The sequence below is a fragment of the Suricata suricatta genome, chromosome X (genome assembly GCF_006229205.1).
Source record: "Suricata suricatta isolate VVHF042 chromosome X, meerkat_22Aug2017_6uvM2_HiC, whole genome shotgun sequence".
Classification (NCBI taxonomy): Eukaryota; Metazoa; Chordata; class Mammalia; order Carnivora; family Herpestidae; genus Suricata; species Suricata suricatta.
This window is the reverse complement of record NC_043717.1, coordinates 3,911,895-3,928,210: the sequence shown is the minus strand read 5'-3', so window position 1 is coordinate 3,928,210 and position 16,316 is coordinate 3,911,895. Positions and strand designations below refer to the sequence as shown.

Sequence of the window (16,316 nt, the reverse complement as noted above, 5' to 3'; positions counted from 1 at the left end):
ATTCTGCCGTTTAGAAAATCACCACCACAGGGAATAGAGTTTGAAACCTGAGGCTTTCACATGATTGGTGAGGTCAGTCTTACTCCCTAGACTTCAATATGACAGTGACGGCTTGCTTACTGGGTAAAGCATACGTCAGCATCATGTAATTCACCTCTATGAAGACATGACACATAAACAACATCATCATGCAAAGCCATTGAGAGCATCTGCAACTCATGGGTAGGAGTGTTTTTAGGGCCAACATTTGAGGGTCTCCATTAGGGTGCTTTCTTCTTAGAAAACCAGCAAGTCACTACATGAATAATGTCTCCTTTGTGTGGACCCATGGGCACTTCCCAAGATGCGGGCGTCCTACTTAGGACAGCTGACATGTCCTTAACATTTGACACTGTTAGATATTGGTAAATTATGACAGACGTTCTAAACAAAGCAAAGGTATTAAGTGATGTTTGCTGGACCGCGCTGTGGAGACACAGAAGTCTGTCATACCAGAGTCCCGAGGACAGCCAGCAACAGGGTCCCAGACTCAGGCATGTTGCAGGTGTCCTGGAGGGAGCCTGGGCTCACGGGGGAATGACCACTGACAGCACGCATTCTCTGAGGGCTAACGAGGAGGCTCATGAGGGTTGAGAGCCAGATAGGAGCCTCCACCAGTCAAGGTGTGCTGTCCATGCAGACCTCCCCTTAAGGACCCAATGTGGCTCCTGTGGGCACTGTGGGGTCAAATGACTGTCCCCACCCCCGACCTCTCGCCCGGGGACCCGGTGTTTCAGCACATCTTCCTGGTCCTTCCTGTCACATGGATTTATTCTGACTTGCTTCGGTTTTCCAAAGGATTCAGAAGGAATCCGGTCCCAGGACAGACCAGAAAGGTCAATGTTTCCCACTTCCAAATTTAGACCCTGCAGACTTCTCTGTCAAGGAAAGGAAGGTATTTCACTTGGGGACAGGGCCAGTTGACACTTTCATGGGCCCTTGAAGGAAAACCACATGAGTATGTTTTCAGATAATGACATGAAGGGTGCCTGGGAGGCTCGGTTGAGCCTCCAACTCTTGGTTTCAGCTCAGGTCATGATCTCAGGGTTCACGGGTTCGACTCCACATCGGGCTCTGTGCTGACAGTGCAGTCTGCGTAGGAGTCTCTCTTTCTTTCTCTCTCTGCTCCTTCCTTGCTTATGCTCTCTCAAAAATAACAGTGAAAAAATAAATGCGACCACGACATGTTACATGAGAACCTAAGTCTTGTGAACCCACACGAAGATTTCACAACCGTGTTCCTACAGGTGCACACGTGACCTTCTACCCCAAGCGTTCATCGCTTTCTTTCCAATTTTAAAAGAACTAAGGCACGTTCCACGCAGCCCCTGAGAAGGTCAGAGGCAGTGTGTGTGATGGCCAACGTGGCTCGCCCAGCCCTCTGGTCCTGGAGGGGAGGGGCCGTTGTAGTCCTCACCCACCTCCGTATTTCTGAGCCCCTTCCTTATGGTTTTGGAACCAATCAACATTTGGTGAATTGAAACCTGCATCTGCCATCGCCTAGCATAGTAAAGCCCTGCACAGACCCCACAGACTGAGTCACACAAGAGAGGACAGCCATGCAGCAGATTGCATCAAGGAGCATTTTATTTTAAGTTTGCACGGGCACTAGAGCAAGGTTCTGAGAATCCTTCACCGCATGCAATCACTTCCAGGTGGCGCTCTTCAGACGCAGACCCCGCATCTTTGCTCCGCTCTCCTCCGTGTGTCCTCCAGGGAGCCCCAAGGTCTGCCTCCCTTCCTGATTCCGTCACGACACAGGCTGCCATTCTGGTTTCCACGCAGCGTCACTGACCTTGGAAAAGCATGCTCGTGTACACGTCACTGTTTGCTCCCTGTGGCGTGTCTATGAAATGCTGTAGAGACTTCGCTTTAGAAGAATTTGTTTAAACCTCCAAAACCCAGCAAGGTCTGGACATACAAACCTTATGAAAATACCACGGAGATTCCTGGAAAACAAGGAGCCTCGCCCAGCTTTGTAAAAGCAACAGACACAAAAGCAGGTGGCACAGAAGATCTGCTTGGTGTGTCCTGAACCAAAGAATCCAAATTTCCCAATGAAATTTTCCCAATGAAAGCTTTCAGATGACAAGTGGTTTGAAATCTAAGAATCATCCAGATGCTCGATAAACCTGATTTTTCAAATGCCCTGATTCATAACGGTGATCGGACTTATTTTGAGGCAAATACGTTAAAGCTTATTTTGTTTCTAGAGGTATATTTATAGATCCTTCATTGGCTGCTAGCATTGTACAGACTGAACAGCTCTGTACATCAACGTGTATTCACGTGATCGCTAAAGGTGCTTCACGTTACTTCACTCTCCCCCAGACTTCCCCGCACCATGAAGTGTGGTCTGCAACTCCATTTGCATTGACTGTGTTAAACTTTGCGTAGAAATGAGTATCTAAAACCTAAGTTCCTAATAGAGGTTTCAAACAGCTTTTGCATAGTAATATCAGCAATATTCCTAACACATGATTAACATGCTAGTCCATTCGTTAATAGTTCCTAAAGCAAAAGGATAGATTTTCAGCACTTTCTGGAGCGCGGAATCCACATGAAAAGTTAAGAATTCTGTTTGCTCGCCAACTTTCAACCACTCAACCGGGGAGAGGAGGAAAAATCACTTTCGAAGAGAAAGAAAACCAACATTAAAGTCTGAAATCACGGATGTTTAGAGAAGTAGGGTGATATCAGTGGATCCTGGACGTTCTTCCTAGGAGACGAGTAGAAGTGTAGCCCACTGTCAGAACACTGACTCAGATGCACGGGCTCTCTCCGCTGGGCCACGCATGGTGTGGTCTTTCCATGTGGCTCTCCTCTGCTGCAGCCAAGCCAATGCCGGGCCAGCGGATGGTGCCGGGCCCCGTTCACCAAAGAGCTGAGTGGGTGGGCACACGGACGCAGCTCCTCTCCACGGACCAGAAAAGGAATCCACGTGATGCTGCTGGGGAATGTACAGTGCCCGAACAAGTGACCTAAGCCTTGTCCCTCTGGGTGCATTCTTTGCTCTGTGGGCGCTCAGAGTCAGGACCGTTCTCCAGCTGAGCCACTGTCCGCCCGTCGCCTATGTGCACTTGCGATGCCTTGCCCCTTAATTACTGGTGTTGGAAGAAACAGAATTAGACCAAAGTTGTACATCTCATTGGGCACTGGGGGCATGGGGATTTCATAACCACAGGGCACGAGGATACAAAAGAAAAGGGCTTATGTTAACCCCTACAGTGGCATCAGTAAATCAGCAAATCCCCCCCGAAATCATACACATGCCGCCATGCCAATAATTCTGGATCGCACTGGGAGGGATTCCTTCCACTACGGTCCCCCTGAGGTAGCCTTTATTTCAGAACTTCCATTCACTAAAGAATCAGCAAAACCCCAATACGATACTATACATTATGAAATGGAAATTCCCTTCAGGAGAGATTTGTTTTAGGATTCTTTCTTGTTCCTGAAGGATTTCCCACAAAGTCTGTTGGACAAAAAATACCTATCTGCGGGCCGCTGTCGCTTTTACGTAAAAAAGCGATCAGCTTCTGGCTTCCTAGTTTACATATCTCAGACTCGTCAAGGACAGAAATGAACTGTGAATGTATAAATGTATCTGTTGTGAATAGCATTTAACGTGCGTCCTAAATAATACCGATAATATTTGTGTTCCAAGAGGCGAACTGCAACTTAGCGTCATGTACTGGTGGTGGAGGGGATGGCCCTGGGCTCGTCATAGTTGCACAGATTAAGGTTTAGTCATTGCTTCTTCATCATTATCCACGAGTTTATTGGCGCTGGGGGAAGCCTGGCAGCCGATGGCACGGCATAAGGGTCCGGAGGGCTGGGTCTCCCCAGTGCCCACTCCCGGACACAATGTACAGCTAGCGGCTCGCACTCTTGGCCTGTTTTTCGCGGTCACACTGGCAAGACAGGCCTGACAGCGAGCAGCACATCTGCAGCCACGGCTTCCAGACCAGGTTGCCCAGTGACAACTGGTTGGGCACCGCCTTCAGGGTGTTGGTGTGACGGGCCACCGCCTGCTGCATGGCGTCGAGGATTTCCTGGAACCGGGGTTCTGTCGTCGGCGACAGCGGGTTTCTCTCTCTGGGGTCTTTGAAGATGTCAAAGAGCAATGGCGGCTGATGGTAGCGGACAGAGTGCCCGTGGCAGAAACACACGTGTGTGGAGAAGCAGCCGTTGGCGCCCTCGGGACTGAACTTGGGCGTGAAGAAGAAAGCCTTCCAGATGGACGTGCCTGCGGTGCAGAAGGACAGGGTGGGTGGGGTGAGGGGAGCGTCTCTACGGTCCCACCCTGGGCACACGCACGGACACTGACGCCAGGAGGGGCAGCCTCTTTGGATTTATCACCCTTAAGGCCCAAGAGAATGCACGCCATGGCCGGAAAGATAGACAACAAAGCAGAAACATGCGAGAAGGCATAGCTGGCAAGAAAAAGGTAAAAGTACTGCAGCTTCTACGAGGCAAATTCACACGCACCATGACATTGTCTTCCTACCGAGAAAAATCTCTCTTTGTCTCTCTTTCTCCTTCTCTCTCTCTCTCCATCTCTCCTCCACCCTCCTCTTCCTTTTTCCCAGTCCCCAATTCCTTAGTCAGTGCCATGCAGGCAGGAGAATATTAATTGAGCAGAGACTGTGGCCAGGAACATCGTTGTGATCTGATAAACTTTACATCGGGGAACGGTGAAGCACGCCCTCAAAAAACACACGCAGACCAACGGAGGAAAAGCGCCCAGTTCTACCACCCCGTCTGTCCTTTCCAAGGTTTTCAACCTGCCGCCTGTCTTTCTGTCTAGAACTAACAGGACCTTCGGGAAGAGATAGGCTCCCTGCTAACTCGTATGGGAGAGAAAATGCTTCTACACACAGACGTGCGTGCGCACACAACCATCGAACACAATCTGAAACATGCTCAGACCTCAGTTAACTTTTCCTTTTTCTTTTCCTTTTTTTTTTTTTAACAGTTTTTAATGTTCTTATTTATTATTGAGACAGAAACAGAGTATGAGTTGGAGAGGGTCACAGAGAGAGGAAGACACAGAATCTGAAGCAGACTCCAAGCTCCAAGCTGTCAACACACAGCCTGATGTGGGGCTCAAACCCATAAACCATGAGATCATGACCTGAGCCAAAGTTGGACGCTTAACTGACTGCGCCACCCAGGCACCCCAACTTCTTATTTTTTCTAAGACAACCTAAGAGTATCAAATCAAGATTTAAATGAGCCTGGGTGGCCCACCTTGGTGGCTCAGTCAGTTAAGTGTCTGAGTCCTAATTTCGGTTCAGGTCATGATCTCACGGTTCATGGGTTCAAGACTCCTGCATTGGGCTGTGTGCGGTCAGTGTGGAGTCTGTTTGGGATTCTCTCGCTTTCTTTCTCTCTCTGCCCTCCTTACTTTCTTCTTCTCTGTTTCTCAAAAATGAATAAATAAACTTAAGGGGGAAAAAAAAGAATTAAATGTATCTGGTAGTGGGGATGGGGCAGGACCACAAACAGGGAGCAGAATGGAATATTCTGCTATTAGATTTGGACAAACCATAAGGAGCTTCGTATATTTACTAAAAATTGTTGAACCGGAATTTCATGGCATATAGGTTCTTCGTAGAGCTGTTAAAAATTCCAAATGACCGGGCAGCTGGGGGGCTCAGTTGGGTGTCTGACTCTTGATTTCGGCTCAGGTCACGATCTCACGGTTTGTAGGATCAAGTCCCACATGGAGATCTACACCAACAGCTCAGAGCCTCCTGGAGACTCTCTCTCTCTCTGGCCCTCCTGTGCTCATGCTCTCTGTCTCAAAAATAAGCTTTAAAAAAACTTCAAATAAGAACTCACTGACCCCAGACTGGGATGGTTACAAAGTATAAAAATTAAGTTCTTTTAAAATCAAGTCAGTGTTCCACCATACTCCCAATAATACTTTTTTAAGTAAAAAAAGCTCTTTTACAAGTAGTTACGAAAGACTTGATTGTCTGCTTATTCTGAGGAGGTGAAGGCTCATTAAACATCTGACAGGGCTGCAAACGCAGCTTCCTGCGGGGGAAGAAGGCAGCAGATAAAGACACGATCGGCAGGTACTGACCCACTGAACTCAGGCCCAGGACGAGAAGGTCGTGTTTTGCATGATGGTCACTGCGGTTTCATGTAACCCCCCGAGACATTCCCACGACGAAGCAGGACACGCCTTCTGATTAATCCTGTTCCATAATTTGCATGTATCACCACAACGGTGACTTTCAGGCATTCAGTGACCCACCGATCCAAACACAAACCCCCAGAATCCGGTTGAAACAACGTCACGAGTGTCTGTGTCATCCCCAAGCCATCCCTGAGCTCAGGTAGGCGCGTGCAAGGGAAGGTGAGCCTGTCTGTGGCTCCGGGGAGCCCCAGGGCTGGCCATGAGCATGTGCTGTCACTGAATCCTTCCCGGCCTTCCTCCAGGGGAGGCTGCCCCCTGGGGTGGCCTCCTTGATGCTACGGGAGCTGGCACACCTCACCTGTGTCAGCTCACCTGTGCTCTGCACACCTGCCTTTTAAAGACAGGAGCCAGGCTGCAGACAGAATTTCTGAGCATCGCGACCCTGTCCGGCGGAGTTCTGAAAAGCACACAGGGTTCCTTAACATTCTCTACGCGAACTCCTCTTTTCCCCGGGTTCTCTGAAGCGTGGCAGATTTCTTCACAACGCACGCCGCAGCCACTAAGAATCGTCCCGGGGCCGGGCCGGCAGGGCCATGGAGGTGACAGACAGAGGCGTGCGGGAAGCCCCCTGCTCTTGCTCCGAACGCTGCAGATCAGGAGGGCGTTTCCACGCTGACATTTGAGTCAAGTCTCGCTGTGTTTAACACTCCAAGAGAAGGCAGGCTCCTGGAACAAATTCATTTTAAGGGCCCATATTTCCCACGTGCTTTTGGGAGCCGTGCACGTGGATTCCATTATTACCGCCTTCGCTCAAGCCCGCCCAGAGGTGAACTGCAAAACGGACGCTAAGGCCGGGCAGGAAATCCCGGGCATCCTTGCCCAGGAGCCCCGGGGGTTTGCTTCCCAGCTCGGACAGGTGTAGAATGAAGAATTAATGTTTCTGATTTTTTTTTTTTTGCTTGTTTGGTATGCCGTGTGGATTGTGTGCCTTTTTATTTTCTTACCCGGGTTCTAAAAGTTTTTGTAAAAAGTCCGACAGCTTGGTCTCTGTACTGTTTCCTCGGACCGTGCTGGATCTGCTCGACTCCGAGCAGTGGGTCTGTGTATGACTGCACGTAAGCTCCCAAGACCTGGACGCCTTTCCGTTATTCACCAGGGACCTGAGAACCGACACGTCCAGAGCCGTCGTTTCAAGGAGAAGAATGAACGCCAGGCATGTGATAACACAGGAAGCACATGGTGTCACCTTACACTGCTAACAGTACGTTCCGTCCTGCCTTGCAGATGTATTTTGATACATTCCGCTCTGGATTTCTGCATACAGTAGGAAAAAAGCTGTTTAAAAAAAAATCCTTGTTTTCTATTATTAAACTTCCATCAAACTGGAAGAAAAAGCGATTGTCTCACCTCTGTAACAGATAATGTTTTGGCCACAACAGGGTCCTAAACTCATGTATAACAGCAGCACAATGACTCAGGGGACCAATGATTAAGTTCTGTAGAGGGAATACCTAGCATGTCAGCGGGACCTTCTCCAGTTACAGTCAGAAGATGCTTAATTCTAACGGAAGCCACTCCACGTCCACTTCACATGCGTCTCACCTGACGTTAGGGTATTGGTGACGTGTCTTAGTGATGTTAGTGTGCTGTCACTAGATGTTGGTCTGGGGCAGTGGCCAGCATCCTGGGTAGACATCCTCTGTTCTGCATTCAGAAGCATTTCCTTGGGGCACCTGGGGGGCTCAGTCAGTGACGCATCTGACTTCGGTTCAGCTCATAATCTCATGGTTCATGAGGTCAAGCCCCACATCGGGCTGTGTGCTGACCTGCTTGGGATTCTCTGGGCCTCCCTCTTTCTCTGTCCCTCCCCTGCTTGCGTCCTGTCTCTTTCGCTCTCTCAAACATAAATATCAACAGTAAAAAATAGGAAAAAAAAGCATTTCCTAGGTGTGCCTCGCTGGCTCAGTCCGTAGAGCATGTGACTCTTGATCTCTGGGTCATGGGTTGGAGCCCCACCCGGACGTAGAGCGCACTTTACGTCAAAGTGTTTCCTGTTCTGTGGCTTGTGCAGCAGGATTGGGTTTAAGCCCGCCATCCTTTTTCTTGACATCTGCACACAACCCTGGTCCTCCCCTCCCAGCTCTGTGGGGTCCTGGCTGTGTGTGCGGGGCATCGCTGTAGGCCCACGCCTGTGTCACCTTAGGAGAGTCCCCGTCCCGGGCTGCTGGCACTGCTTTGCGGGCTGAGAACCTGTTCCTCCCCGTGAGCTCCGAGAACAGAGCCGGGTGCGCAGTGAGGACCACACGGGAGTGAGCTGTGACCAGGCCTGCGGCCAGCGTGAGTGAGAGACAGCGGACGCATCGCTCTTCCGAGGCACACCTAGTCCACGTCTTCCGACACCTTCTCCCCACGAAGGATTCGTAAAGACCACGCACGGTTGGATGTCAGTGGCTCGAAATCCACCACCCAGACCCAGGCTCCGCGTGATGAACGTCATTTAACTGCAAATCCTTGCAAGATGCACTCTGGATGCCTGGGGGCCCGTGTACATATTAGACAAGCCACACCCGACGCTGGGGTTTCCGTCGGGGGGGTCTCCTGTGACGCTGCCATCCTGAAGTTCTTCAAACGCCTTGTCAATCCTCTTGTGTCTTCCCAGCATGTGGGGCCAGCCCCACAGGACCCCAGCTGCGGCCCCTCGCGGAACGTGGACGCCGTCCAGGGATGTCTGCAAATCCGTGTCAGGACCCCTGCTGGCTCCGCCCAGCTGGAGCATCGGGCCGTATGCGTCCCCGCCCCCGGCCAGGAGCCGTCCCCCAACGCCCCTAGTCCTTCCTTACACCCAGACACCTCACACCGGGAACACACCTGAGCGGCCCTGGGGCACCAGAGGCTTCGAGCTCAGGACCCACACACTGCGGGCGACCCCAAGGCTCATGCCTACCTGTTCTCGGTAGCCTAGACCCCGAACGACACGGCACTGGTCTGCCTGCCTCCTGCAGCTGTGTGCCCCAGAACTCAACACGCCAGCAGTAAGCCCAACGGCCAGTAGCTCAGAGCCTCGGCCTGAGATCCAGGCAGGACTGACAACAATCCTACTTCCCCCGACCGACCGACGGCTGATTGTCAGAACACACGACTCTCCCTTTGACTCAGCCTCGGGTGTACAAACAAACAAAAAACTAGGGAACAGAAAAATAAACCCCAGTCCCGAGTGGGCACAGGATACGGGCAGAACGCCTTCCTCCACACTCTGCTGCTGTGCGCTGAAATCCGCCCCATCCTTCAAGGCTCTCTGCCAATTCCTCGTCTGTGGGCGTGTCTAAGTCCCAGCTGGACACATCCATGTCTCTCTGTCCCTCTCACCCATTCCCACTGCACATTCCCCATCCGTGGACACGCTCCATGTCTGTTGCTGCCTTCCTGGTCTCTGAAATGAACAACTGTATGTCCCACATCTCTTACGTGCCCAGCACCTAGCACCTTTCAGGGAAGACAGGGCCCCTCGACCTGCGTTGGGCAAGTTAACCGATGAGACGATGAACTGAGCAGGACTGAGAGGGGGAGGAAGCCAGCTGACACCGTGGGCAGAGAGAAAGCGTGGTGCGTCCTACTGTCCCCACCACTTCCCCCCCAGGGACATCCTCGCTGACATCACGCAGGGCCCAGCAGAGCCACCGACACGACACACAGCCAGGCTGCTGGGAGGTGGCTGCTGCTTGCAGATACAGGAGTGACACCATCCTGCAAGCGCCTCTCTGTGGGGTCTCTGCGCGTCAAACACTGAGCAGTCCTAAGGAATGAGGGTGGCACACACAAGTCACCGGAGCCTTCTGGAAAGTCCCCCGAGGGACGTGAGGATGGCTGAGAAGGTGAGGGTTGGGCGTGCAGCCCCTGAGGGAGGGCCCGGGCTGAGGGCCCCGAGGATGGCCGCACTTCGGGGGAACGTGGCATGCAGGAGCCCCGGAAAGCATGCACACCTGGGGGTGTGGAGACGGCCGGGTGGGGAAGGGGAAGGTCTTCCTGACTCTGTGTGTGTGAGGGAACTGGCTTAGGTCGACATGCCCCCCCTGCACAGAGACGCACACCCTGCAGGCAGGCGGTATCGGACACAAATCTAACTTTGCCGTCAGTGTGTCACTGCACACGAGGGACCTGTCGTCCTGGGCTTGCGTCCCCCCAGCTATAAATGGGAGACACACCTGCGGAGACACAGCTCCCTGTCTCTCAGCCCCCCCCACCCTGCACTCAGCAGGTGCTGCCTGGGCACACGCACACCTACAACGACGCCACCATTTCCCAGCCTCCTTGGAAGCCAGGTGTGCACAGGTGACCAACGGCTGGACAGTGGGTTCACGTCGGGGACTCCCCACGTCTTGGCTGGGAGAAAACTGACCTCACCGCTTCCCCCTCACCTTTCCCACCGGTCCCCCCTTGCCGCTGGTCCTCGGGGGACCCGATCACCATGCAACAAAAGCAGCTGTTGCATTTTTCCAGGCAGTGGTGGAGAACGTGGTTTGTGTCCTGACACCACGTACCCACCCACTCTGCCCGTTGCTCGAGAGAGGGACAGAGGAATGTCCCTCTGATGTACGTTACTGTTCCTTTTTCTTTCCTGTTCCACACAGAGCTGACACTAATGTCAAGAAAATGTCTCAGTTATAAGGATCAGAAGAGGAATTGAGGCAAAGTGTGGAAGCAGTGTGGGTGTGGCAGCCAGGACCCAAGGAAGAGATGCCAGGGTATGTGGCTAGGGGTACGTTTTCATTAAAAATTTTTTAATGTTTATTATTTATTAGTGACAGAAAGAAAGAGAGAGCACAAGCAGGGCAGGAGCAGAGAAAGAGAGGGAGACACCGAATCTGAAGCAGACTCCAGGTTTGAGCTGTCAGCACAGTGCCCGATGTGGGGCTCGAACTCAAACTATGAGATCACTGATGACCTGAGCTGAAGTCGGACGCTCAACAGCCTGAGCCACCCCGCCACCTCAGGAAGTATGTTTTCAAAAGACAGAACATAGCCACCCACACAGAAAGGTGACACACTGGAAGACTGAAAGATTAACGGGGGGCAAAGTACGTCACCACCTACAAAACACTCTCGTAGAGAAGATGCACAGCCAAGGAAGACACAAAGCGTTGTCATACACGACAGGCATGGCTTAGGAGGAGCCTGTCCCTGCAGCAAACTCCGGGTCCGACAGGAGACAGATGCAAATCAGGACCACGTTCTAGACCAGAGCAGCCACCCCCAGAGAACTGAGAGACGCCTGGTGCTCAAGCCAGAGAAAAGGGGTGCAGGAAGCTATCGACAATAAGAGGGCAGGACCCAGTATTCAGCGCAAAAAGGGCAGAAGCAGGACGTCTGGCGAGATGAGAACGAGCCAGCTTCTGAGCTAATATCCAAGAATGTGTGGGAACTTTCCAAACCCTGTGTTTGGTATTCACGAAAGAACATGTACCGTGGATTTATTCTGTCTCCGTAAGGAGGTAAGTTTGCATTGGGACAAATTAACCGAAGGCATAGCTGGTACGTTTTTCATCCATGATGTTAATGAAATCTTAGGTCAGGGACACGAAACTTTTAGTAGAAAAGTGGATGTCTGTTCCCAAGACTTTATTGTTAAGTGACCTCTCTGCACCCAACGTGGGGACTGAACTCACAACGCTGAGATCAAGCGTCGCACGGTCTATCAGCTGAGCCAGCAGGGCACCGCTGGTTGTCTGTTTTAAAAGCGGTCTAATACTGTCTAATATAAGGTAATATAAAGTGCTGTAGAAAGCACACATTTAATGGTCTACATTGAAGAAGTGAAATCCATTTATGAGGGTTTTTTTTTTCCCCGATTAAAGGAAATGCACGCCCAGGAAGCTTAGCCCATTCCTGACAGTCTGAGCGCTAATGGGATAAAACAGATGAAATAGAAGTCTCACAGTTTCGGGAAAGCCTCCCCAGCGTCTCGTTCTCCCCAGGTGCCCACGCGGAGTCCCTGTGTTCTGGGACACGCACATGGGCCTGAGCACTTACAAGTGAGCATCCGCGTCCTGGCCCGGAGGGCAGGTGCAAGTGCGGCCATGCGTGTGCACACATGCCCAGAGCTCGTGCGAGGTGGCGTCTAGTGCAGGAATTCCCAGGGGAAAAGGAAACCCTGCGGCTTCAGTATCTCCCCTCCATGGCAGCGCTCTATCCGCCTGCAACATGGCTGATGGGCGAGGGGTCAGCGGGGAGCGTCCGCAGCCGCGTCGCCCGGTGTCAGCCCTCCGCGTTTCCTTGCTGACCCTCAAGTCCCACTTCCGGCAATCAGACAAGGACGGGCATCCCAGGGAATGGCTAACGAGGACGAAAGCGAGGCGCATCTCTGCTGCAGCGGCTGACGGTCAATCCACCAGACACAAGTAGCTGTAGAACGTCCTCCTTCTTCTCAGGTGTACGTCAGAGGCAAAATTCACTTCTAAACTGACAACTTGAGACAATCCGCAAAGCAAGCATTTTGCTTTCCTTACCACAGTCATGCTATTTTGATTTTATACTTCCTTTCTTGCACGGGCATGCCAACCAGAAGGAGCTAATGAACTCTGCATATTCATTACAAAGATTATATTAATAAACAAGAGTACGTAACTGAAAAAAAAAATAAACCTTCCTTAGCTCCTATTTTGGAAGGAAGGTACCTTTCAAAAAGTTGGATACAAACACATGATTTCAGAATGAATTCTATTATCCTACAGGGTTTTATTTTGATTTATTTTTAAGATGCCTTTTTTGGGGGTGGCTGGGGGGCTCAGTCACTTAAGCCTCTGACTTTGGGTCAGGTCATGATCTCATGTTCATGGGTTCGAGCCCTGCGTTGGGCTCTATGTTGACAGCTCAGAGCTTGGAGCCTGCTTCCGATTCTGTGTCTCCCTCTCTCCCTGTCCCTCCCCAACTCATGCTCTGTGTCTCTCTATGTCTGAAAAATAAATAAAGCAAAAAATAAAATTAAAAAAATAAAGTAAGATGCCTTTTTAAAAAAATATCACAGAAAAAGGTTTCAAACAAACTTGAAAAAGCAGCCGGTGGGGCACCTGGGTGGCTCCGTCGGGTAAGTGTGTGACTCTTGATCTCAGCTCTGGTCACGAACTCCTGGTTCATGAGCTCAGGCTCCATGTTGCGCTCTGGGCTGACGGCTCAGAGCCTGTTGGGCTTCTCTCTGCCCACCTCTCTCTGCTCCTTGAGCTTCTATTCTCTCTCTTTCAAAATAAAAATAAACGGAAAAAGCAGTAGCCAAATTTGTGAGGCCGTCTCCATTCAGCGTCGGGAGGAGCACGGATTTCTGTGTGACCACGTGGACGGGGTACTGAGCCACTAACGTGAGTGTGCAGTTTATATGCCGTGTCCGTAAGCTCGGAAATGTGTGACAGCACCCTGAAGCCAAGTCCATGAAACCAAGCTACCACTGCACTGCATTTCTGATGCACATCAACTCACACACCCCAACCTAAAGCAAGGCTTTCAATGAACCTTGCAAACTACATTTTAATTCAAAGTTCCCATTTTAAGGTAACAAAAGCTATGCGTGTTATAATAATGCTTTTGTGAGTTCTTTTACGATGTAATGGAACTAACGATATTAGCTCATGATTAAATTATGTCGTTCAATTTGCTGAGACAACTAAATTACAGAATTATTATAATTATGGAATTACTGAATTATAGAGAAGACATTGCATGTAACAGTCAAAAGGGACTCGTGTTTCCAAAGGTTGGAAGCGGAATTCTAGCTCTCGGTGTTTGCAAAATAAGGACTTCGTGAGTCTGGAGTGGCCATGCGCAGGCGGCCACCGAATCGGGACAAACGGTCAGTGGCGCCCAGTTCCTGGTCCCAGTGGGCGGCTGGGCGGCTGCTTTGCGTGTCAGGGAGGAAGAGACCCGGTGGGCTGTGCCTGCCGATTCCCGCGGCGCGGCTGGCAACGGTTTAACGGCATGCCAGGAAGGTTCCCCACCTCCCGGGGGCTGGCCCGGCACAGCCCTGCTGCCACTGAGTCCTGACCCGACATTTCCCTTTTCCTCTCCAACCAGGGCTTCCGAGCTCAGCGCGCAGCCCGGCGATCAGGGACCATCTCTACCAAAGGAGAGCTGCATGATCGCACCCGACACACCCAGCGAGCACTGGTGGTCTGTCTCCTCTAGGTGACAGGTGACTGCGGGCAGGTGCGCGTCACACAGGCCCCTCTCACCTCCGCGGTCACGGCATGTGACAGGGCCGGCCGCCCAGCACGGTCTCAGCCGCAGCAGGCAGGAAATGGGGTGTGCTTTCCCCGCCGACAGATCCTGGTCCAGCACACTGGACGCCACATACTAGGTGCTGAAAAACTCTGCATAAACAGATGGGTAGTGAACAGACACCTACAAAGCCACGTGTGACGGTAGTGACAATGACCGTGGTGACCCAGCTTCAGGGGTCACCTGAGAGGAAGTGGGAGGGGACTCTCACATCCATGCTGTGTGCAGTTCCGAGCCGGACGGATGCCTCCGGCCCGAACGCTGGGATTCCTACCCTTCTGTCGCGGGTTCGGGGCCCCAGCCCTGCCGGGAGCGCACAGGAGGAAATGTCACTTGTGCGAGTCTGGGAAGCAAATCTGATCCGAGGGCCAGCTGCCTCTCAGAATCTGGGTCTGGTTTTCCTCACCTAGTCCTGTCTTCTGTCTCTCTCTGTCCCTTCTGTCTTTCCTCCCCCATGGACTGTGCTTCTCCAGCCCCGGATCTGATCTGTTCCTTCTGGTCTCTGCCTGGGGGTGGGGGTGGGGCGCTCTGGAAATGCACTTGTCCGAGGTTCCGGACAGGATTTCGCGCTTCCTCACTCAGCGGAGAGGACGCTTCGTTGAATGTGGTTCTCGCAGGTTCCCGACCCCAACAAGTGGGAGGGAGTAGAGCTCACGTTCTCTGGAGGGCTCACACGTCAATGTGGCGATTCATCTGTGTCCCCACCGAGATTTGGAATCACGGACACAGCGATAGGGAAGGCAAACAGAACCCTCCCAGGTCTAGAATCCTCAACTCGTGTTTCTCTCTGACGAATCTTCTGGAAAACACTGACAAGGAAGGGGCCCGGACTTACAGTAGGCACCCTGAAGGGTAAACCTGCAGTCATGTCTGTGGCTAATGGAAGGCTTGTGATTTTCCACTTGGAAAATCATGGAGACGCTGCTCTTTAAAGAAGCCTTTGGTAAACGGGTGAGGAGAGGAGGGGGAGAGTGTGGTGGTGAAAACCAGAACGGCAGTCACAGAGTTCAGGAATGAGCCATCGGCGGGAGGTCGCCGCAGAGTGTAGCCTCCAGGAGCAGGACCCAAGGGGCAGCAGAGAAATGTGAGTCTTCCCTCAGCTCTGAAGATGAAACAGGGAGCCTGCGCTCAGCACGTTCAAGCCGGCACACTCGCCAGCCTTCCAGACTGTGCGCATCTTAGGGCTGCGACCATCACTGTGCTTCCAACACTAAATATACCGAGAGACACCTGAAGCCCGTCCCTGCGCTTAGGACAGCCACCCTGCTCCTTCACGCCTGCGACAAACACAACTCGAAAACCAGTATCGGAAAACCCAAACCCTATCCCGCTTCAGGCCCAGGATTCAGCTTCAACCACACTCAGTTTGGCGAATCCGATGACATCGGAGCAGTGGGACTGCGCTTTTAAAGATCTAAATCCAGGTCAGCGCCCGCCATCTCCGAGGCTTTGGAGAGAGCATCGCACGACCAGGTCAACGCCATTGTGCGTGATGGTCGTGTGACCACATCACACTGTACATGACGGTCGTGTGACCACATCAACACCGTTGTGGGTGACAGTGCGAAGCCACTGCGGCGTGCCAAGAGCTGGGACAGGAGGCCGGGGGGCGCAGTTTCAGTGGGCTTTGGGGAGCACTGAGAGAGCCAGAGAAGGAGAGTCCTTCTGGGCACAGGAAGCTGCAGGCACGAGTCACATGTCGCACCGAGCATGGGGGCTGCGGTGGGTGAGACCCGAGTCACAAAGAGCAGGAAGGAAGCAGCCAGCGGGGGACAAAGAAAGAGCGCGGCCACCTGGGGCTTCCTCTGCCTGGGAGTCAGAGCGGCTCACGACTGAGGTCCTGGGTCACCCTGTCGCACCTGCA

At 52.2% G+C, this 16,316-nt stretch overlaps 1 protein-coding gene across 1 annotated transcript in view; it reads right to left on the bottom strand.

Annotated features, from left to right (window-relative positions):
- Positions 1–1,608: 1,608 nt before the first annotated feature.
- STS (steroid sulfatase) overlaps positions 1,609–16,316 on the bottom strand; it is a 133,292-nt gene continuing 118,584 nt past the window's right edge. The window contains exon 11 of the mRNA XM_029930654.1: positions 1,609–4,288. Within this exon, the coding sequence (XP_029786514.1) occupies positions 3,915–4,288 (374 nt within the window). The 3' untranslated portion in view covers positions 1,609–3,914. The remainder of the gene's footprint in view (positions 4,289–16,316) is intronic.